The sequence below is a fragment of the Dipodomys merriami genome, unplaced genomic scaffold (assembly GCF_024711535.1).
Source record: "Dipodomys merriami isolate MVZ:Mamm:240054 unplaced genomic scaffold, mDipMer1.0.p SCAF_44, whole genome shotgun sequence".
In the NCBI taxonomy this organism is placed as follows: domain Eukaryota; kingdom Metazoa; phylum Chordata; class Mammalia; order Rodentia; family Heteromyidae; genus Dipodomys; species Dipodomys merriami.
Window position 1 is genome coordinate 6321322 of NW_027206002.1, and position 18164 is coordinate 6339485.

Below are 18164 nucleotides of genomic sequence, written 5' to 3' on the forward strand. Positions count from 1 at the left end.
TATTTCATTCAGATATTTTCTCATATTCCTGGTGATTTCCTTTCTGACCTTTAGAGATGTTTATTTTTCAATACATGGCAATTGTAATTTTTTAATCAAATTCTAGTTTCATTCCATTGTAGTCAAAGAACATGCTTTGTACGATACCAGTCTGCAGTCTTTATAAATGTTGAATGACTTATTGACCTTGCATATTGTCCATTCTGAAGAATACTTCATCTGTACTTCAAAAGAATGTATATTCTACTGTTGTTGGCTAGAGTGTTCTCAACTAGAATAATAATTGATATAATGGTCAAATAATGATTGACCATGATGCTCAAGTATTCTGCCTATCAATTCTGACTTACTAACCAGTTACATTATTAATTAATCAGAAAGAAATCTTGAAATATCCAAAATGGAATCCTGGGAAGGCTTTGTCCTTTTTGTTCTTGTCAGTGTTGTCTCCACATATTTTGGGACAGTGTTTATACAGATAGGTTTGTAAACACTATCGTTCTGATGGATGAACCCTTTTGTCATTATGAAATATTCTTTCCAATCTCTAATGACTTTTCATATATCAACGTAGTCTTTCTAGATTTCTTATAGTTGCAGTTGCTTTGTATATATCTTTCCTCATACAATTGCTTTCAGTCCAATGTATTTTAAATCTAATGTATTTCTCCTATAGACAGAATATATGTTTAATATTTTCCTTCCCATTCTGCTTTTCCTTTCTTTCTGGGACATCCACTTACACGTGTTGGGATCACTTCTTACTACTCTGCAAGGCTCTGCAGTTCTCTTCATTTCAATCTTATCTCTTCTTCGGATTGGATAATTTCAGTTTATCTTCAAGCTTTCTACTTTTTCTACTATCTCAGTTTTGTTGCTAAGCTACTGTAAATTTTATTTCAATCTTTTTTTTTATTTTGGTTGGTGGTTGGGCTTGAACTCAAGGCCTGGGCATTATCCCTGAGCTCTTTTTGCTTCAAGGTGGGCACTCTACCATTTTGGGCCATGGTGCCACTTCTGGTTTTTGAGTGTTCAATTGGAGATAAGAGTCCCTCAGGGACTTTTCTGTCTGGACTTTTCTGTCTCAGATCTCAGCCTCCTGAGTAGCTAGGATGACAGGCATGAGCCACTGGTGCCCAGCTAATTGCACTTTTCAGCTCTAAAATTTCAACTTTTACTATTTTTATTAATGTTTACTGTGTTATTGTTCGAGTTTATTTAACGCTTCAAAATGAGGTTTTTGTTTTGCTTTTTGTCAGTCATGGGGCTTGAACTCGGCCTGGACGCTATCCCACCTTTCTTCAGCTCAAGGCTAGTGCTCTACCATTTGAGCCAAAGCACCACTTTCGGTTTTGTGAGTGGTTTTTTAGAGATAAGAGTCTCACAGACTTTCCTACCAGGGCTGGCTTTGAACCATGATCCTCAGATCTCAGCTTTCTGAATAGCTAGGATTACAGGCGTGGGCCACTGCTGCCCAGCTTCAAAATGATTTTTAAGTTTTCTTTTGAAGTTTTTGTCATAACTAATATCTTGGCTCCACTCAGAATGTTTCTATTAATGAATGCTTTTGATTTTGTAATGAGTTTGATAGATTTTTGTTCTCTTTTCTCATCTCTCAAAGAAGGGTATCAATCAGTATCAGTGTAAGTTACTAATTTCAGTAGTTGGCTCTTTGATGATATAAGACCCAGCAGGAAGTAGTGTCTATTTAATATCAGAGCTCTACCTCCAGTGGCCATTTCTATCAGATTTCTTCTGGGGTTTTGTTTGATGGTCTATTTGGGTTTGACTCAGGGCCTTTAGTTTGGTTGGCTTGCTTGCTCAGCTGTCATTATACCACTTGAGCCTTGCCTCCAGTGCAGTATTTTGCTTGTTATTTTGGAGATGGACTGGCTCAGACTTTTCTGCCTCGGCTGTTTTCAAGCTAAGATTCTCCTAATGAGCTAGGATTACAAGTCAGTTTCCTTCTTTCTTTCTGTCCCTTCCTCTCCTTTCTTTCCTTCCTTTCTATATTTCTTTCTCCCTTTTTAAAGTTTTAACAGAGATTTATTTTAGTAAAACAGGATTAAAGTAGGAGACATGGAGAAGAGAAACATTTCCTGCTCCTCAAGCAGGAAATGGGAGTTAAAGACTCTGTTCAACTTTCTTGCCAGTATGTTAAGTAGTGTAATATGTCTGTGCTCAGAACCTTGGAGTGTGACTTTATTTGGAAATAGGGTGTCTAGAGATGTAATCCCTTAAGGATTCAGATGAGATCACACTGGATTTTGGTGAACTCTAAATCAGTGACAAGTGTCCTTATAAGGAGGAAACAAGAAAAATGTAAAGATGTAGACAGAGATTAGAGTTAGATATTTACATGCTGAGGAATGCCAAGAATGGTTAGGAGCTAACAGAAGAAAGAGGCATTTAACAGATTTCTCCCTCAGAGAAAATGCTTTTCTACCGCAGTTTAATTTTGAAACTGTGACAAAATACATTTTTTATTTTAAGCCACCCAGTATGTAGTACTTTGTTCCAGCATCCCTAGAAAACTCATATATTCCCTTTTTTCTCTTCTCTCCTAACAGTGGTTCTTTTTTATGATTGTTAAGGTTTATGATCTCTAACTCTTTGAGTGGCTAAAATGATGTCATAATACTGTCTGTGACTCATCATTTATTTGCTTCTGTGATCCTATGTTGAACAGCAGTCTGCGTGTATATGTGTATGAGCTGGTAATGGAGCTTCAACTCGGGGTCTCACATTCTTGCTTAGTTATTTCACCCCTGGCAAGCATTCTATCACTTAAGCCATGACGCCAATTCCACCGGCTAGTTGGAGATAAGAGTCTTGAGGATTTCTCTGCCTGGGCCGGCTTGGAACTGCAATCTTCATAGCTCAGGCTCCTGAGTAACTAAGATGACAGGCATGACTTCCACTTCCACCTTGTTGCTCATTAATTGGACATAAATCTCAAGGATCTCTCTGCCTGGTTGAGAATCATCAAGCCTGGTGAACTAGGAATATGGAGATAAATCTTCTGACTTACATGGCAGCTGTAAGCACATCGAGCATGCCCTGGTGATGAGTGAAATCCAAGGGAGTAGAACTGCTGACTGCTCTTGAAAACGAAAACATCTTGGAGAGAAAAAAATTCCCTTAATGGTGTGCATAGATGTGGTGTCCGTGATAGTATTCTCCACTGGCTCTCGAATCCTTCTACATCTCTGCCCACCTTCACAGCTGTTCAAGATCTGCACAGGATCTGTGGCAAACTATGCCAGAAATACTAAGAAGTTCTGTGTACTAGTGTTCAAGGAGACAGTTTTCCCCCAATTATCCAAAAAAAGTCATCAAAATCAGGCTAGGGAAGTAGTTATCATTCATGTCCCCCCTCCCCATTATTAAAGTAAAAGATGATCTTATTAAGTTTAGATTAGGACATAATTCTTCCCATTCTTCAAATTCTTTTTGGGTTTTCTTCCATCTTTAATTTCCATGGCATGATAATGGGTAACAATATAGGCTAAAGAGAAAAGCCAGTTCATATTCCAGATTCCATTTTGCATTGAGCATGAGGATTTCAAATCAACTTATTCAATGGAACAGTTCAGTCATTGGAAAATATTGAATGGAAACACATCTGCCTGTTTCATTCTGTTCAGAGCTAAATTATTACCTAGCATTCAATATGCAGCCCTATAAAAAGCTCCTAGTTCTGTGGTAGTCTATATATTTAATTAAACATGACTACTCTGTATTAATAACATTCTATGTATTATTTAAAAATATCTCAGTGCTTTGCTCTTTCTAAAAAAAAAAGCAGGGAGTGGTGCTGTAGCTCAAGTGGTAGAGCACTTACCTTGAGCTGAAGAGCTAAGGGACAGCGCCCAGGCCCAAAGTTCAAGCCCCATGACCGACAAAAAAAAAAAAAGCAAATCCTGATTTTACTTAAAAATATTTTTTACTGTTTTACTTAAATAATCTCTTCCTTTCTTTCTCCCTCCCTCCCTCCCTCCCTCCCTCCTTCCCTCCCTTCCTTCCTTCCTTCCTTCCTTCCTTCCCCTGTATTGGGGCTTGAACTCAGTGCCTGAGTGATGTCCTTTTGCTTTCTCCACTCAAGGCTAGCACTCTACCATTGAGACACAGCACCATTTCTGGCTTTTTGCTGGTTAATTAGAAGTAAGAGTAACAGACTTTCCTGATTACACTGGCTGCAAACTGCTATCCTCAGATCTCAGACTCCTTGAGTAGTTATGATTACAGGCATGAGCCACCAAGCTAATCTCTTCCTTTTGATCACACTGAACATCTAAAGTATCAAAAGACACCCAGCTGGCACAGACACTTCCAGTCTCTTTCACTCTATATCTTGGCTGGATTTTTTGATTTTCTTAAGCCATCAGCAGCGCTGTCAAGGCCCAAATCTTTAGGTTTTGCTCATTATTCTTTCTCCTTCGTCCCATTTTCCATCTCTTTTTTGTATCTTTGCATGTCCCACAATCCATTTGGTATGCATCATTCACACTCCTGAATTTACTCAAAATGTCATCCTATTCTCTTTGAAGTTCATCGCATCTATATGAATGGCTTGACTCCACTCCAAACCAAAGCAGGATGTTGAACAAGATGTCTGAATTAAAAGTTTTCCTCCTGTCTAAAAAGTACATGAAAGGGTTATAGCTGAGAAAGTAAGATAACCTTTAGTTTCTAAGTTCAGAGACCCTGGTGGTTGCTGTGTAGTTAGAGACAGTTACTTTCTTAAAGCGCCTGCTGAATAAAATAACCTCACCATGACTGTTTCACTTTGGACTGAAAGTGAATCATCTCTAGGGAGAGAATGACAATGACTTTTAATCCCACAAGTTTTTATTGAAGCTTACAGGGGTCTTCTCTTTCATCAATAGGCTTTTCTTTGTTTCTGGAATAGATGTCCCAGTTAAACAGATCCACGTTGGGGGGGGGGGGGGGAGGAGGGACGGTGACAAACATGTCAGATCAAAGTTTGTGATAGTAAGACCCCTTTTTTTGCTGGCCAAGATTTTTTAAATGGAATTACTAACTAGCAAGAAAAAGAACACAAAAGCACAGCTACTATGAACATTTGTATTAAATTTATTAATTGAATTGAAACTAATATATATATATTTAAACCAGTTACCTATGCAAAAAAGGAATTCATTAGCTGGGTGCTGGTGGCTCGCAACTGTAATCCTAGCTACTAAGAAGGCTGAGATCTGAGGATTGCAGTTCAAAGCCAGTGCAGGCAGGAAAGTCTGTGAGACTCTTATCTCTACCCAGCAAAAAGATGGAAGTAGAGCTGTGGTTCAAGTGGTAGAGTTCTATTCATTAGTAAATAATCTAAGGAACAGTGCCTGAGTTCAAGCCCTAGTACCGTCACACACACACACAACACACACACACACACACACACACACACACACACACACACACACACACACACACACACACACACACACACACACACACACACACACACACACACACACAGAGAAATTAGTGTCTGAGTCATTTGACGAACATTTACTGGCTGCTTCCTAGCTGTCAGGGAAGATTACTTTCAAGTTACATCTTGGAAATTCTTGGGGAGACTAAGAAATATACATCTAATCTCCTATATTTCTTCTCCTAACCTCTCTTTTTTGAAGCCATACAGAAATGTCTGGACTTTTGCTAAGCAGTAAAAGAATGTATCCATTTAAGCCCATACAGCCAATGTCTATTATTTAGAAATAAAATCCACTCACACTGAGTTATGTAAGCAGGAAAACACAGACATCTCAGAGCCCTACAGTCACTAGTTGTGGGATTTTGTTTTTTGTTTTTGGTATCTTTGTACACTCTACTGCTTTTAAATGCCTTAGTTATGACAGAACTAGACACCATTCCTGAAAGCAGATCAGTGACTCACAGCCAGGGTTAGACAGGTTCAGAGAGGGAAGGAGATTACAAAAACAAATTATTCCTTCTTACCTCCTTCCACCCCTAGTCTCATTCACTTAATGCAGCTCTTAGCACAAATCACTGAGTCAGCTCTGAGGAAGAGAAATTACAGGGGACATCCATCCCCACAGCAATCCATTTTTATTTTCTTAACCACAGTGAGCAAGTCATCATCTAAGGAGTAGAAATAGAGGCCAGTATTCAGCTGGGTCATCAACACTTGAGTATAGAATTTATCTACCTGGTTTTAATAATGAAAAACCAGACAAAAAACCTGCCATCTTACCCATATTTAGTTGTACGATTACTGCTAATTACATTCTTATCAACCTGCTTTCCCTTGCATCCATCTTTCTACTTTCTGTCTATGGATTTGACTACTTCAGGCACCTCATATGAATATAATGGCACATTGTGTTTTTGTGACAGCTTATTTCACATGTCATTATGTTCTCAAAGGTCATTCTTGTAACATCTGTCCATTTCCTTCCTTTTTAAGGCTGAATAGCACCCTACTGTACATACATATCACATTTCCTTTTGTGCTGGTTCTGAGGTTTGAACTCAAGGTCTTGAATTCTTGCTCAGTTTTTTTGTTCAACGCTGGTGCTCTGCCATTTGAGTCACAACTCCACTAACAGCTTTTTGTTGGTTCACTGGACTTTCCTGCCTAGGCTGGCTTTGAACCTCAATCCTCAGATCTCAACCTCCTGAGTAGCTGCAAACCACTGATGCCCTGGCTACTCTGATTTATCTTCAATCAATATTTTGAGTGGACCCCTCATCTTTTAGTCACTTTGATAACTTGAAGCTCTGTTTCTGCAGTCTTGATGTATGATCTCAACACTACTTAAGCCTTACTTCTCCTCCTTCTCCTCATCCTGTCCTAGCACAGACCAGACTTTCTGCCGCAGGTTTTCACTGAGCTCCACAGGCAGCAATAGGGATCACAAACAGAGGGGAAGACACAGTCTGGTCCTGAGATCCTCTGCAGCACCGTCTCCGAAGGTTTTCATTCCTCTGGAGAACTGGGTTGAGGTGAAGGGGGAACAGAGGTCTCTCATGTACATGACCTTCAGCCTGGTACTAGGAATTTCTCTCTCTCTCTCTCTCTCTCTCTCTCTCTCTCTCTCTCTCTCTCTCTCTCTCTCTCTCTCTCTCTCTCTCTCTCTCTCTCTCTCTCTCTCTCTCTCTCTCTCTCTCTCTCTCTCTCTCTCTCTCTCTCTCTCTCTCTCTCTCTCTCTCTCTCTCTCTCTCTCTCTCTCTCTCTCTCTCGTTGTTTTGGCATGTTGCATGGCTCTCCTGAGACATCCAAGCATCACGCTGAGCCTTCCCTGTCACTCAGCTTCCTTGGAGAGACACAGCCCACAGCTCAATCTGGCCCAACCAGCTCTCTCCTTGCCCAGTAACCTTGCAGGCAACTCCTATCAGGAGTCGTCTAGGCTAGGCTCAGTACGGGATCAGTGATCATCGCTTCCTCCAAGTCCCGCCCACAATTATTTTATGGGAGGGGGCAAAGCGTTCATTCCGAATATTCAACCTTGTCTACAATGCATTAATAAATGCTACTTAAGAGGGGCAAAAAAATTCCAAATACACTCTCAAAGTAGCCATCGAAGAACGTTTTAAGACTTTCATGAGTCCTTGCAGGTGGGGGGGAAGGCGAAAGAAAGCTGGTACGCCAGGAGAGGAGAACGAGATACAGACCTCCACGGTGGCTAGAGCGGCCACGGAGAGCAACAGCAACTTCCGGGGCGGGGCTAAGCGGCCCTCTCTCTCTTCCGCACGGGGAATGTGGGCCGCCCGCACCGCTAAGTTTCGCCACTGCTTGGCCGCGTCTTCCGTCAATCTGAGACGGCGCCTGAGACTGGGGGCGACCATGGCAAAGAGCAAGTTTGCGTACGTGCGGGACTTCGAGACCGACGACACCTGCCTACCTCACTGCTGGGTGGTCGTGCGGCTGGACGGCCGGAGCTTCCACCGGTGAGCTAGCTGGGCGCGGGACCGCGTGCCCGGCCGGCACTTCCGGGAGAGTTACGGTTTCCACGGCAACGCGGCAGCCAATGAGCGCGCGGCCTGGCCTGCCGTCTGGGACTGGGCTTCCGGTGCTGGCTTGACTAAAGGTGTTAAATGGGGACAAGGTACTCGGCAAGTGAGCAGCTGGTCTGGAGTGTTCGTGTTAAGTGAACATAGCCTCCTAACAAGAACGTGATTGGGGGGAAAGCATCATTATTGAAGAGAGGAAGAAGAGGGGGAGGATGCAGTCATATTAGTCAATGCATAGCCTGTGAAATTAAGAAAATTGAGGGGAGGGGTTGGGCTGGGAGGGGTCAGAATGATGAAAGGGACGACATCGATCGAGATGCATTCAAAAACCGATTTGTTGAATGGCAACGGCTTTGTACAACTTAAAGATAATACAGATCTGTATTTTAAAAAATCATTATTTAGGCTGGTAAGCCGACTTTCCAGCTATCCTGTGTATTTGTCTTTTTCTGTGCTGCTCAGAGACCTGGGCCTGGCTTTATGGTTATCAGGAACAGCGGAGAGTCAGAAAAAGGGAGAAAATATAACAAAGATTGGAATTTAGTTTTTTAAAAGGTTACCTTGTTAATAGTTATCTTTGTAACCAATATTTATAGAGCACTAATAGGAGGCAGGCCTAAAATCTTCTGGGCCCCTCAATGAAGTAAATTCTCTTATCTGCCTTTCACAGAAAAGGGAACTGAGGCTTAGAAATTATGTCCCTTTTGGTAAGGAAATGTATTGTATTGTAGCTAGCTAGCTACACTGTTACAGTATCTTCTTTGACCTGCATCAGTGTTCTGTGTAGTAAATGGCAAACCTGTGTGAACAATGGCAAACTTGTCTATCCCTGCCCTTTTCCCTCTTCTCTCCTTCTATGAAGGTTTGCTGAAAGACACAACTTTGCCAAACCTAATGACAAACGAGCTCTCCACCTGATGACCAGATGTGCCCAGACTGTCATGGAAGAATTGGAGGACATTGTACTGGCATATGGACAGAGCGATGAGTACAGCTTTGTGTTCAGGCGGAAGAGCAATTGGTTTAAACGAAGAGCCAGGTACTCCCACAGCTGCCTTCTTTCTGCAGAACCTTTCTTCCAGCACCTGTTTTTTCTGTTGCTTTGGCTGTAGCTGAGACCTCACAAAGTACAGATGATGTCTGCAGGATTTGTACTGGCAGAGTGTCTGCATATTACCTGTACATATATACATTTGTGCCAGCACTCAGGACCTTGTGTTTCTCCTTGGCTTTTCCCCATTAATAACTGGCACTCTGCCACTTGAGCCACACCTTCAGCTTTTTGCTGGCTAATTGGAGATGAATGTCTTGAGGATTTTTGTTTCCAGACGGTTTTTGAACCATGATCCACAGATCTCAGCCTCCTGAGTTGCCAGGATTGTAGACATGAGTCACCAGCACCAGGCATATTTCCTGTTTAGACTATTGTCCTTCCATCTGAGTGTTTATATGTGTTCTTTGTCTGATTCCTTCCCCTCTGTATCCCATCAGATTAGGTTCTAGACTGGTCTGGTATTTTTAAACTAGAAACAAAGCTGAGCATGGTGGCTCATGTCTATAATACCCCACTCAGGAGGCTGATTATGAGTTCAAGGCTAGCCTCGGTACATGATGAGACCCTTCCTCAAAACACACACAAAAAATCATGTAGACACATATTAATGGTCTGTGGGTTAGCTTTAGCCAGTGTAAATCCTGCATGCATTGCACTATTATTTAAACCTTTTTAAAAAATGGTTTACATAGTTATGCAGAGGGAGATTTCATTGTTACTTTTACAGTATATTCCGATTGCTCTTACCCCTTCCAGCACTCTTTTTTTCCCCTCTATTTAAACTTTCAGTTAAGGAGGGTCTACGTGTAAAATAGACAAATCTAGGATTTAATTTGGCAGTATTTTGGAACTTTTACAAGAAAAAAAGTCATATAATGAATTGGTGTGTTTTTAAAGCAATGGTTCATTTCTACCCAAGACTCCAAAAGGATAAACAAAACTCTTTTAAAACTTATTATCTTTTAAGTAGGTATATAAAAGAATATCAATTCAACATGTCAGTTTATGAGTACAGTGCATCTAAATTAAAAAAAAAACAACAAACCACAAATTTACATCACATCCTACAGAGAAAAGTTGGTGTTAGTAACTAGATAGATCTGGAGGGAGAGATAGGCTACCTTTAAAATAACGTAACTGAAGTACTAAAACAGTTTGGCTTAGCTGAAGGTATATTATCTCCCCATTCACGGGCAGTTTGTGTAACCTCTCTGTTGTGCACCAGAGGTCCGGTCAGCACGGAATGAATGTCTCACATTGTTTTCTTCTCTTGCTCCACCCTTCATGCTTTCCATTTGCAAGTAAGTTCATGACTCTTGTGGCCTCGCAGTTCGCCTCCAGTTACGTGTTTTATTGGCGGGAGTACTTTGAGGACCAGCCGCTTCTGTATCCCCCAGGCTTTGATGGAAGAGTCGTGGTCTATCCAAACAACCAAACCTTAAAGGACTATCTCAGCTGGCGGCAGGTCGATTGTAAGTGGCACCGTATACAGTTTGGCACAAATTAGTGACAGGTGTTGATGTGATCCAGGTTAGGCTAACAAGTATTTTGTTTGGAATGTAATATTTACCAAAACACACTCTCTCTCTCTTTCTCTAAGACAGAGAGGATTTTTTGAACCATGATCCACATATATATACGTGTGTGTGTGTGTGTGTGTGTGTGTGTAACTTATCAGACAAGATCTTGCTATGTAGCCCAGGCTAGCCTCAAACTCAAGATCCTCCTGTCTTAGTCTCCCAAGTGCTGTGATTATAGGTGTCTGTTACCACACCCAGCTAAAAAAAAATTTTCTTTAGTGAAAAATGTTTGACAAATTAGGGAGATTTCTTATGAAAACTGTCTGGTTTTGTTGTTGTTTGGTTGTTTTTTTTGTGTGTAATGCTGGGGCCGTATTCTTGAGCCTTTGCACTGGCAGCTGCCTTCTTGCTGTGACACTAGAATGGCAGTGTGTCACACAGTCTCTGCCACCTCCTTTTGTTCCCTGGGGGTCACCCACTGCTGTGCACATTTAAAAAAAAAAAATTGTACAAGATGAAAAATTAAGCCAGGCGCCGGTGGCTCACTTGTGTAATCCTAGCTACTCAGGAGGCTGAGATCTGAGGATCACCGTTCAAAGCCAGCCCAGGCAGGAAAAGCCATGAAACTCTTATCTCCAATAAACCACCAGAAAACCGGAAGTGGTGCCATGGCTCAAGTGGTAGAATGCTAGCTTTGAGTTGAAGAGCTGAGGGACAGCAGAGTTCAAGCCCCATGACCGGGGGAAACAAAAGGTGAAAAATTCAGCCTTTGAGTTTGCAATCAGAACTTAGGATAGAGAGAGGTAAATATTTTAAAGTTCACACTATGCATCCTCGCTCATTACTAAACTCATTTTCTTTTTTTTTTTTTTTTTTTCTTCTGATACTGATCCTAGGGCTTGAAGAATTCAGGGCCTAGGCTCTGTCCCTGAGCTGTGTGTGTGTGTGTGTGTGTGTGTGTGTGTGTGTGTGTGTGTGTGTGTGTGTGTGTGTGTGTGTGTGTGTGTGTGTGTGTGTGTGTGTGTGTGTGTGTGTGTGTGTGTGTGTGTGTGTGTGTGTGTGTGTGCGTTTAATGTTATTATAAAGGTGATGTACAAATGGGGTACAGTTATATAAGTCAGGTGAAGAGTACATTTCTTTTTGGACAGTGTCACCCCTTTCCTCGATCTCTCTCCCAGTTTTTCCCTCCTATCCCACCCACAAGTTGTGCAAGTTCATTTTCAGCGTGCTGTCCAGTGAGCCCCACTGCTGCATTTGCTCACCTGCCATGCACATATGTGGGTATTTGAATCCTGACATCTGCCGTGTGTGACTGGTGTCTGTGAGACTTTCACTCGTTTGGTGTAGTCTGCTTTTGTCAGAACTGGGAAAGAGATTGGGATAATACCAATGACTTTGCAGATATCAGAACATGAACTCCCAGGTTCGCAGGTTTGGGTAAGATATTACTGAAATCACCCAGCAGAGCTGTGGTCAGGAAGTTAGTTCTTTCTGCCTTCCCCTTCTCTTAGAAGCCACCAAATGTAGCCAGACATTGGTGGCTCGCACCTGTAATCCTAGCTACTCAGGAGGCTGAGATCTCAGGATCGCAGTTCAAAGCCAGCCTGGGTAGGAAAGTCCGTTAAACTTGTTTTTTTTGGTTGGTTTTGGGGCCTGAACTTTGGACTTGGGCACTGTCCCTGTGTTCTTCAGCTCAAGGCAAATGCTCTACTGTGTGAGCCACAGCACTACTTCCGGTTTTGTAGTGGTTTATTGGAGGTGAGTCTCCTGGCCTTTCCTGCCCAGGTTGGCTTTGAACTGTGTTCCTCAGATCTTAGCCTCCTGAGTAGCTAGGATTACAGGCATGAGCCACTGGTGCCCAGCCCGTGAAACTCCTATCTCCAGTAAACCACCAGAAAACCGGAAGTGGCGCTGTAGCTCAAGTGGTAGAGCGCTCACCTTGAGCTGCGGAGCTGAGGGACAGCACTCAGGCCCAGAGTTCAAGCCCCACGACCAACCAAAAAAAAAAAAAAAAGAAGCCAGCAAATGTTACTGAGCTTTCCACTTAAAGAGAGGGGCAGGCCTCTTATATTTCTTATATTTCTGGAGGAATAGGTATTAAAGATCTTGCAAATATAAAGAGCATCGTGTTGTTCTTACAGGTCACATCAATAATCTTTATAACACAGTTTTCTGGGCACTTGTACAGCAAGCTGGACTCACACCTGTACAAGCCCAAGAGAGACTCAAGGTAAGAGAGATTTCACTGCAGAGTGCCGAGCCGGACAGTGTGCTGCCCTCTTTCCCTAACATTATTTTAGGTTCCCTTTATGTTCTTTAGCTCCCTTTATAGCTTTGTTGGTTGTTGTTGTTTTGTGTCAATACTGAGGCTTGAATGAATGCCTGAGCATTTGATCCGGAGCTTTTGTGCTCAGGGATAGCACTTTCTACCACTTGAGCCACAGCTCCACTTCCAGCTTTTTGCTTGTTTTTGGAGATCAGAATCTTGCGCACTTCCCTGCCTGGGCTGGCTTCTAACTGTGATCCTCAGATCTCAGCCTCCTGAGTAGCTAGGATGGCAGGAGTGAGACCAGCAGCCCAGCTTCACGCAGGGCCCTCGTGGGCATCGCAGCGTGTAGTAATAGTCTGGGCTCTGGGTAACCAGCCACACGGGAACCACGCTTCTGCCAGGCTCTCACCCCCGCCTCAGTTCTTCCACAATGATCTGTAGAAAACATAGTTCCAACCCCGCAGGTTTCTTGTATAAATTAAAAGGCACAGCACCTGTCACACAGACTATGAAGCACACTGTCAGCGTGTGATAGAGCCTGGCTTTTCTTGCTAGGGAACAGGTCACAGCAGGCTGTCTGACTCTGACACCAAGTGACATGGCCGCCACCGCTCCTGGTTTCGCCTTGAGCATAATGTGGTGGTTGTGATTGTCAAATATACTACGGGTGAAGATTTCTCTATGGCGTAGGAAGACTCGAAGGTGTGTGCAGGTGGAGGAACCTCATTAGATCCTGACTCTCAGAAGAATGGAGATAACCGTCAACCTCAGGCAGTTTGCACAGTCTTCGCCAAGCCCCAGTGTTCTTGTCTCTAAAGCGGAAGCGGCACGGTGGCGGAATAGTAAAAAGAAACACAAAGATTACACCAGTGATATATTGCACCACATGTTCACGAACAATTGAGTCTTCCTCCCCTTGGAGCATCACTGGCAAAGCCAGTGTTTGCTACAGAAAAGAGTTTTTTCCATGTGGACATGGAGATAAGAGTTGAATTGCTCTTAAGATAATACTCATTTATTAATGAGCCTGCACTGGTGGCTCACACCTGTAATCCTAGCTACTCAGGAGGCCAGAACTAGAGGATCATGATTCAAAGCCAGCCCAGGCAGAAAAGGCTGAGAGACTTTGTCTTCAACTTCACCAGCAAAAAGCTGGACTAGAGGAATGTCTTCAGTGGTAGAGCACCAGCCCACAGCAAGCAGGCTGAGCAGGAGTTCAAAGTCTTGAGTTCTAGTCCCAGTACTGGCGCAGAAACCCAAACCAGTATTTAATCAAATCTTTCCACTCAGTGTGGACGGCGCGTGCTGGGGAAGAGAGAGGACATGCGGTTTTCCATACAGCTTTCTGTGTTTCCCGCAGGGAACGGTCGCAGCAGACAAGCAGGAGATTCTGTTTTCTGAGTTCAACATCAACTACAACAATGAGCCGCTGATGTACAAGAAAGGGACGGTGTTGATGTGGCAGAAGGTAATGCTGCTATGCTGTGTTAGGACAAGTAACTGTGGACCTCTTGGGCTTTGCTGGCCTGCCCCTGTGCTAGCCTGACGCTAGGGGTACACACCAGATCCTTCCCCTGGGTGGTGCCATAGATCGTTGGTGAAAGTGCTCATTTGGTCGTCTGCGATGCCCTGCCATCTCCCCATATGTTGGTAAAATCATGGAAGTTTTACATTCACATGCTTATCTTTCTTTCTTCCTTTTTTTCTTTCCCCTCCCTCTCTGAGGTTTGAACTCAGGGCCTGGGCACTGTTCCTGAGCTTCATATGCTCAAGGCTAGCACCCTGCCACATGAGCCACAGCGCCACTTCTGGCTTTTTCTGTTTCTGTGTTAGTGAGGGCTTCATGCATGCTAGGCACGCACACTACCACTAAGCCACATTCCCATTCTCACGTGCTGATTTTTCTTTGTAGGGAACTCTCCCATTTCAAGCCCCTCCCTGGGGGCACAATACAAATAGAAAGATGTTTGCATTTGTAGAACATTTTAAACCATATTTGAAATAAATATTTACACTTTTGTAACTTTCAGAAATTCTGTGAAGCCGAGCACTGGTGGCTCACGCCTGTAATCCTAGCTACTCAGGAGGCTGAGATCTGAGGATTGAGGTTCAAAGCCAGCCCGGGCAAGAAATTCCATGAGACTCTCCAATAAACCACTCAGAAAACTGGAAGTGGCACTGTGGCTCAAGTGGTAGAAAAAAAAAGAAAGTCCATGAAACTGTGGGCGTTGACAATCACTTCTGTGCTTCCTGATGCATCTCTACATTGGCTTACGCCCTCCATCGTCTTGCTGTTTTCTCTCCTCAGTTCTCAGTCACAGTTCTGTAACTCTGCTTTCTTCCATATCTCACAGTTCCCTGCTGTGAACGTGGTTCAGGTAGTAAAGGACGCTGTAAGAGCTGCTCAAGCTGCTCATCATTCCCCCTCCCCCCCATGTCAGCTTTGTGACTGATATTTGCAGAACTCGTTTGTTCTCTGGGACGGCCTGACCACTTCTTCATGCTGGTGGGAGAGGAGAAATACTTTTAATAACATTTTCAGTGCTTGTGAGAAAAGGTGCAGTCCTTTCTTTGTTCTTACTATGGTGACCTTTGGGAATATAGTAACGTAACATTTTTTAAATGTTTATTTACTTTTCGGTTGTTTTGTGGTGCTATCAAACCCAGGGCCTTCTGGGTTCATTCTAGGCAGGCTCTATACCGTGGAGCTACATCTACAGCCCTAATGCACTTTTTCTTTTTTCTTTTCTTTTTTTTTTTTTTTGCCAGTCTTGGGGCCTGAACTCTGGGCCTGGGCGCTGTCCCTCAGCTCTTCAGCTCAAGGCTAGCTGGTAGGAGCCACAGCGCCACTTGAGCCACAGCACCAGCTTTTTCTGCTTATGTGGTGCTAAGGAATCGAACCCAGGGCCTCAGGCATGCAAGGCAAGCAGTCTGCCACTGAGACACTCTCCCAGCTCCTTTTTTTTTTTCTTTTTTTTTTTTTTGGTGCTGATCCTGGGGCTTGAACTCAGGCAGGGCCTAGGCTTTGTCCCTGAGTTTCTTTTGATCAAGGCTAGTGCTCTACAACTTGAGCCACATCTTCACTTCTGGCTTTTTTGGTAGTTCATGGAGATAAGACTCTCCCTGACTTTCCTGCCTGGGCTGGCTTCAAACCTCCATCTTCAGATCTCAGCCTCTTGAATAGCTAGGATTACAGGCGTGAGCCACTGACATCCGGCCCTAATGTACTTTTAATTGTAACAAAGTCCATACATGTCAGAATACACAATAGGGCAGGCAGAAGTGACCCCAAGTGTAAAGTGAGCTGTGCCATCTTCTTTCTCTCCCAGTGCTGCTGTCAGGCTCACAGTGTCGCCATTTTACTTTCACCCACAGGTAGAGGAAGTGACGACGAAGGAGGTTAAGCTGCCCGCGGAGATAGAAGGACAGAAGATGAAAGTGAGCCAGGTCCGGGCCAGGCCCTTGGCGCTGCACTGTGACATCATTGGGGACGCCTTCTGGAAGGAGCATCCCGAGATCCTGGAGGAGGACAGCTGACCCTGGGCGCTTGCTTCTGCCCGGGCAGGCTCACTCACCAAGGCTCCCCATGGTGCCCCCACGGCCCCCTGCCTCGGATGGCCCTCGCTGCCTTTCCAGCCAGACGCTGCCAAGCGTGGCCTGGTGAGACACGGCTCGGGCAGGGAAGGCCCCGGGAGGGGTGGGCAGGGGGCGGCAGGTCTCGCTTGCCTGCCATGTTAGAGCATGACTTTTTTTTTTTTTTTCAACATTTCAGTACTATTTTTATAAAGAAAGAACTGTATTCACGCCTTTCAGGACGAGTCATTTTTAGATTGTGGCCGAAAGACTTATAAAAAAGTTCTTTTCACCTGCGATAGAAGAGGAGCTCAAACCTGGCTCTCACCCACAGGAGGCCCCGGTGACGGGCAGCCCGCTGCGCCACCCCGCGCCTGCACCCGTCTTCGTCAGGTCTGAGGTCACACGGGTGCGTGCCGGCATGGCACCCCTGGATTCAGGAATCCCAGGGAGATGCAGGGCTCTGTGCCAGTCTCTGAAGTGGGCAGGATTGGCTGAGTTAATGAGTACACAGGGCAGCAGTGGATTTTATGTTGATGTCATGATCTTCGTCGCCTTGCCGGGATGTGGTTTCCAAAGCCACTGACTTAGAGGTTCTGAAGAAGAGACGTGTATTCAGAGATAGGCAACATGAGAAGAAATGAGGATGAGCAGGTACTCCATGTCCTGTAGATACTTCAGTTAAAGTTGCTTTCTGGTTGGATTTTCCTGAAAAAGATTCTTAGGGAGCCTCTATATAATCGAAGCAGTAACAGAATTCAAGAGCAGAGGGGCCAGGTGTGGAGGTGCACACCTTTAATCTCAGCCACAGGCTGAGGCCAGACGAGTGCCAGTGTGAGAGATCCTATGTGAAAAGAGCCTGGTGGGCATGTGTGCCCCTTGAGGCCCCAGTAGCCTGTGTCCTTGAAGGACTCAATAGGTCTCCCTGCTGGTGGGCCAGCAGAGATGCGCTGGCCGCAGCATTAAACCAAGGCAAGTTGATGATCTTGAAGGGTGGGGATCACAGGGTGGATGGTGAGGTGACGCACATTTCCTCCTGTCCTCCTCTCATATTTTAGAGGAAAAGGGTTATTTGCTTCCATTAAGAATTAATTAAGAGACAGTCCACGTCCCAGTGCCTGGTCTCACATTACAGAACTGCAGCCAAGAAGAAAATGTATTTTTGAAAGAGCAATGCCTGGCCTCATCCTTCTCTTAATTGACACCCCATCTGTCCATGCCAGTTTTTTTTTTCCTCTTCCTGTTCTCCCACACACAGGAAGAAGAGATGCAGCTCATGTTTGGTAATTGCTCAGATCTCTTCAAGGAAAAAAAAAATTTAAAAATAAAAGATTTAAACTTTCTTGGCCTACTTATTGATTTCTTACAGTAAGTGAGTCTAACTTTTGTATAAGTCTCTGGGCAAACCAGGCTTTTATAGACTTCAGTATGAACAAAAATTACTCAGAGAGGAATACCTATAATCGCAGCAACTCTGGTAGGCCAGAAGGATCATGGGTTCTAGGCCAGCAAAGGTAGCAAGGCTTTGCCTCAAAAACAACATGTAACAAAAGCAGTGTGTGTGTGTGTGTGTGTGTGTGTGTGTGTGTGTGTGTGTGTGTGTGTGTGTGTGTGTGTGTGTGTGTGTGTGTGTCAAAAACATGTAACAAAAGCTGTGTGTGTATGTGTGTGTGTGTGTGTGTGTGTGTGGTAAGGGCATGGCATGAGAGAGTGCTTCCCAGCATGTACCAGGCTCTAGGCTCAATCCCCAGTACTG

General features: G+C 44.0%; 1 protein-coding gene across 6 annotated transcripts; it reads left to right on the forward strand.

Annotated features, from left to right (window-relative positions):
• The first annotated feature begins 7715 nt into the window (after positions 1-7715).
• Thg1l (tRNA-histidine guanylyltransferase 1 like) lies at positions 7716-17750 on the forward strand. 6 transcript variants are annotated; one of them, XR_011366360.1, is made up of 7 exons: positions 7716-7929; positions 8855-9031; positions 10349-10518; positions 12708-12796; positions 14196-14303; positions 16211-16495; positions 16608-17750. XR_011366360.1 is itself a non-coding variant. In XM_069993913.1 (6 exons), the coding sequence occupies exons 1-6, from the start codon at positions 7739-7741 to the stop codon at positions 16370-16372; spliced, it is 897 nt and encodes a 298-aa protein (XP_069850014.1). In that variant the 5' UTR covers positions 7716-7738; the 3' UTR covers positions 16373-17750. The 6 variants fall into 6 exon arrangements, 5 of the variants coding, with proteins under 5 accessions (XP_069850014.1, XP_069850016.1, XP_069850017.1 ...); XM_069993913.1 differs by having other exon boundaries at positions 16211-17750; XM_069993915.1 differs by lacking the exon at positions 7716-7929 and adding an exon at positions 8040-8087 and having other exon boundaries at positions 16211-17750.
• The last annotated feature ends 414 nt before the right edge of the window (positions 17751-18164 follow it).

Bases quoted from the DNA above. Each gene is read 5' to 3' on its own strand.
- Thg1l (XM_069993913.1), top strand. From the start codon at position 7,739: ATGTGGGCCGCCCGCACCGCTAAGTTTCGCCACTGCTTGGCCGCGTCT. The intron at 10,519-12,707 runs GTAAGTGGCACC...TTGTTCTTACAG, and splicing joins CAGCTGGCGGCAGGTCGATT to GTCACATCAATAATCTTTAT. The intron at 14,304-16,210 runs GTAATGCTGCTA...TTTCACCCACAG, and splicing joins CGGTGTTGATGTGGCAGAAG to GTAGAGGAAGTGACGACGAA.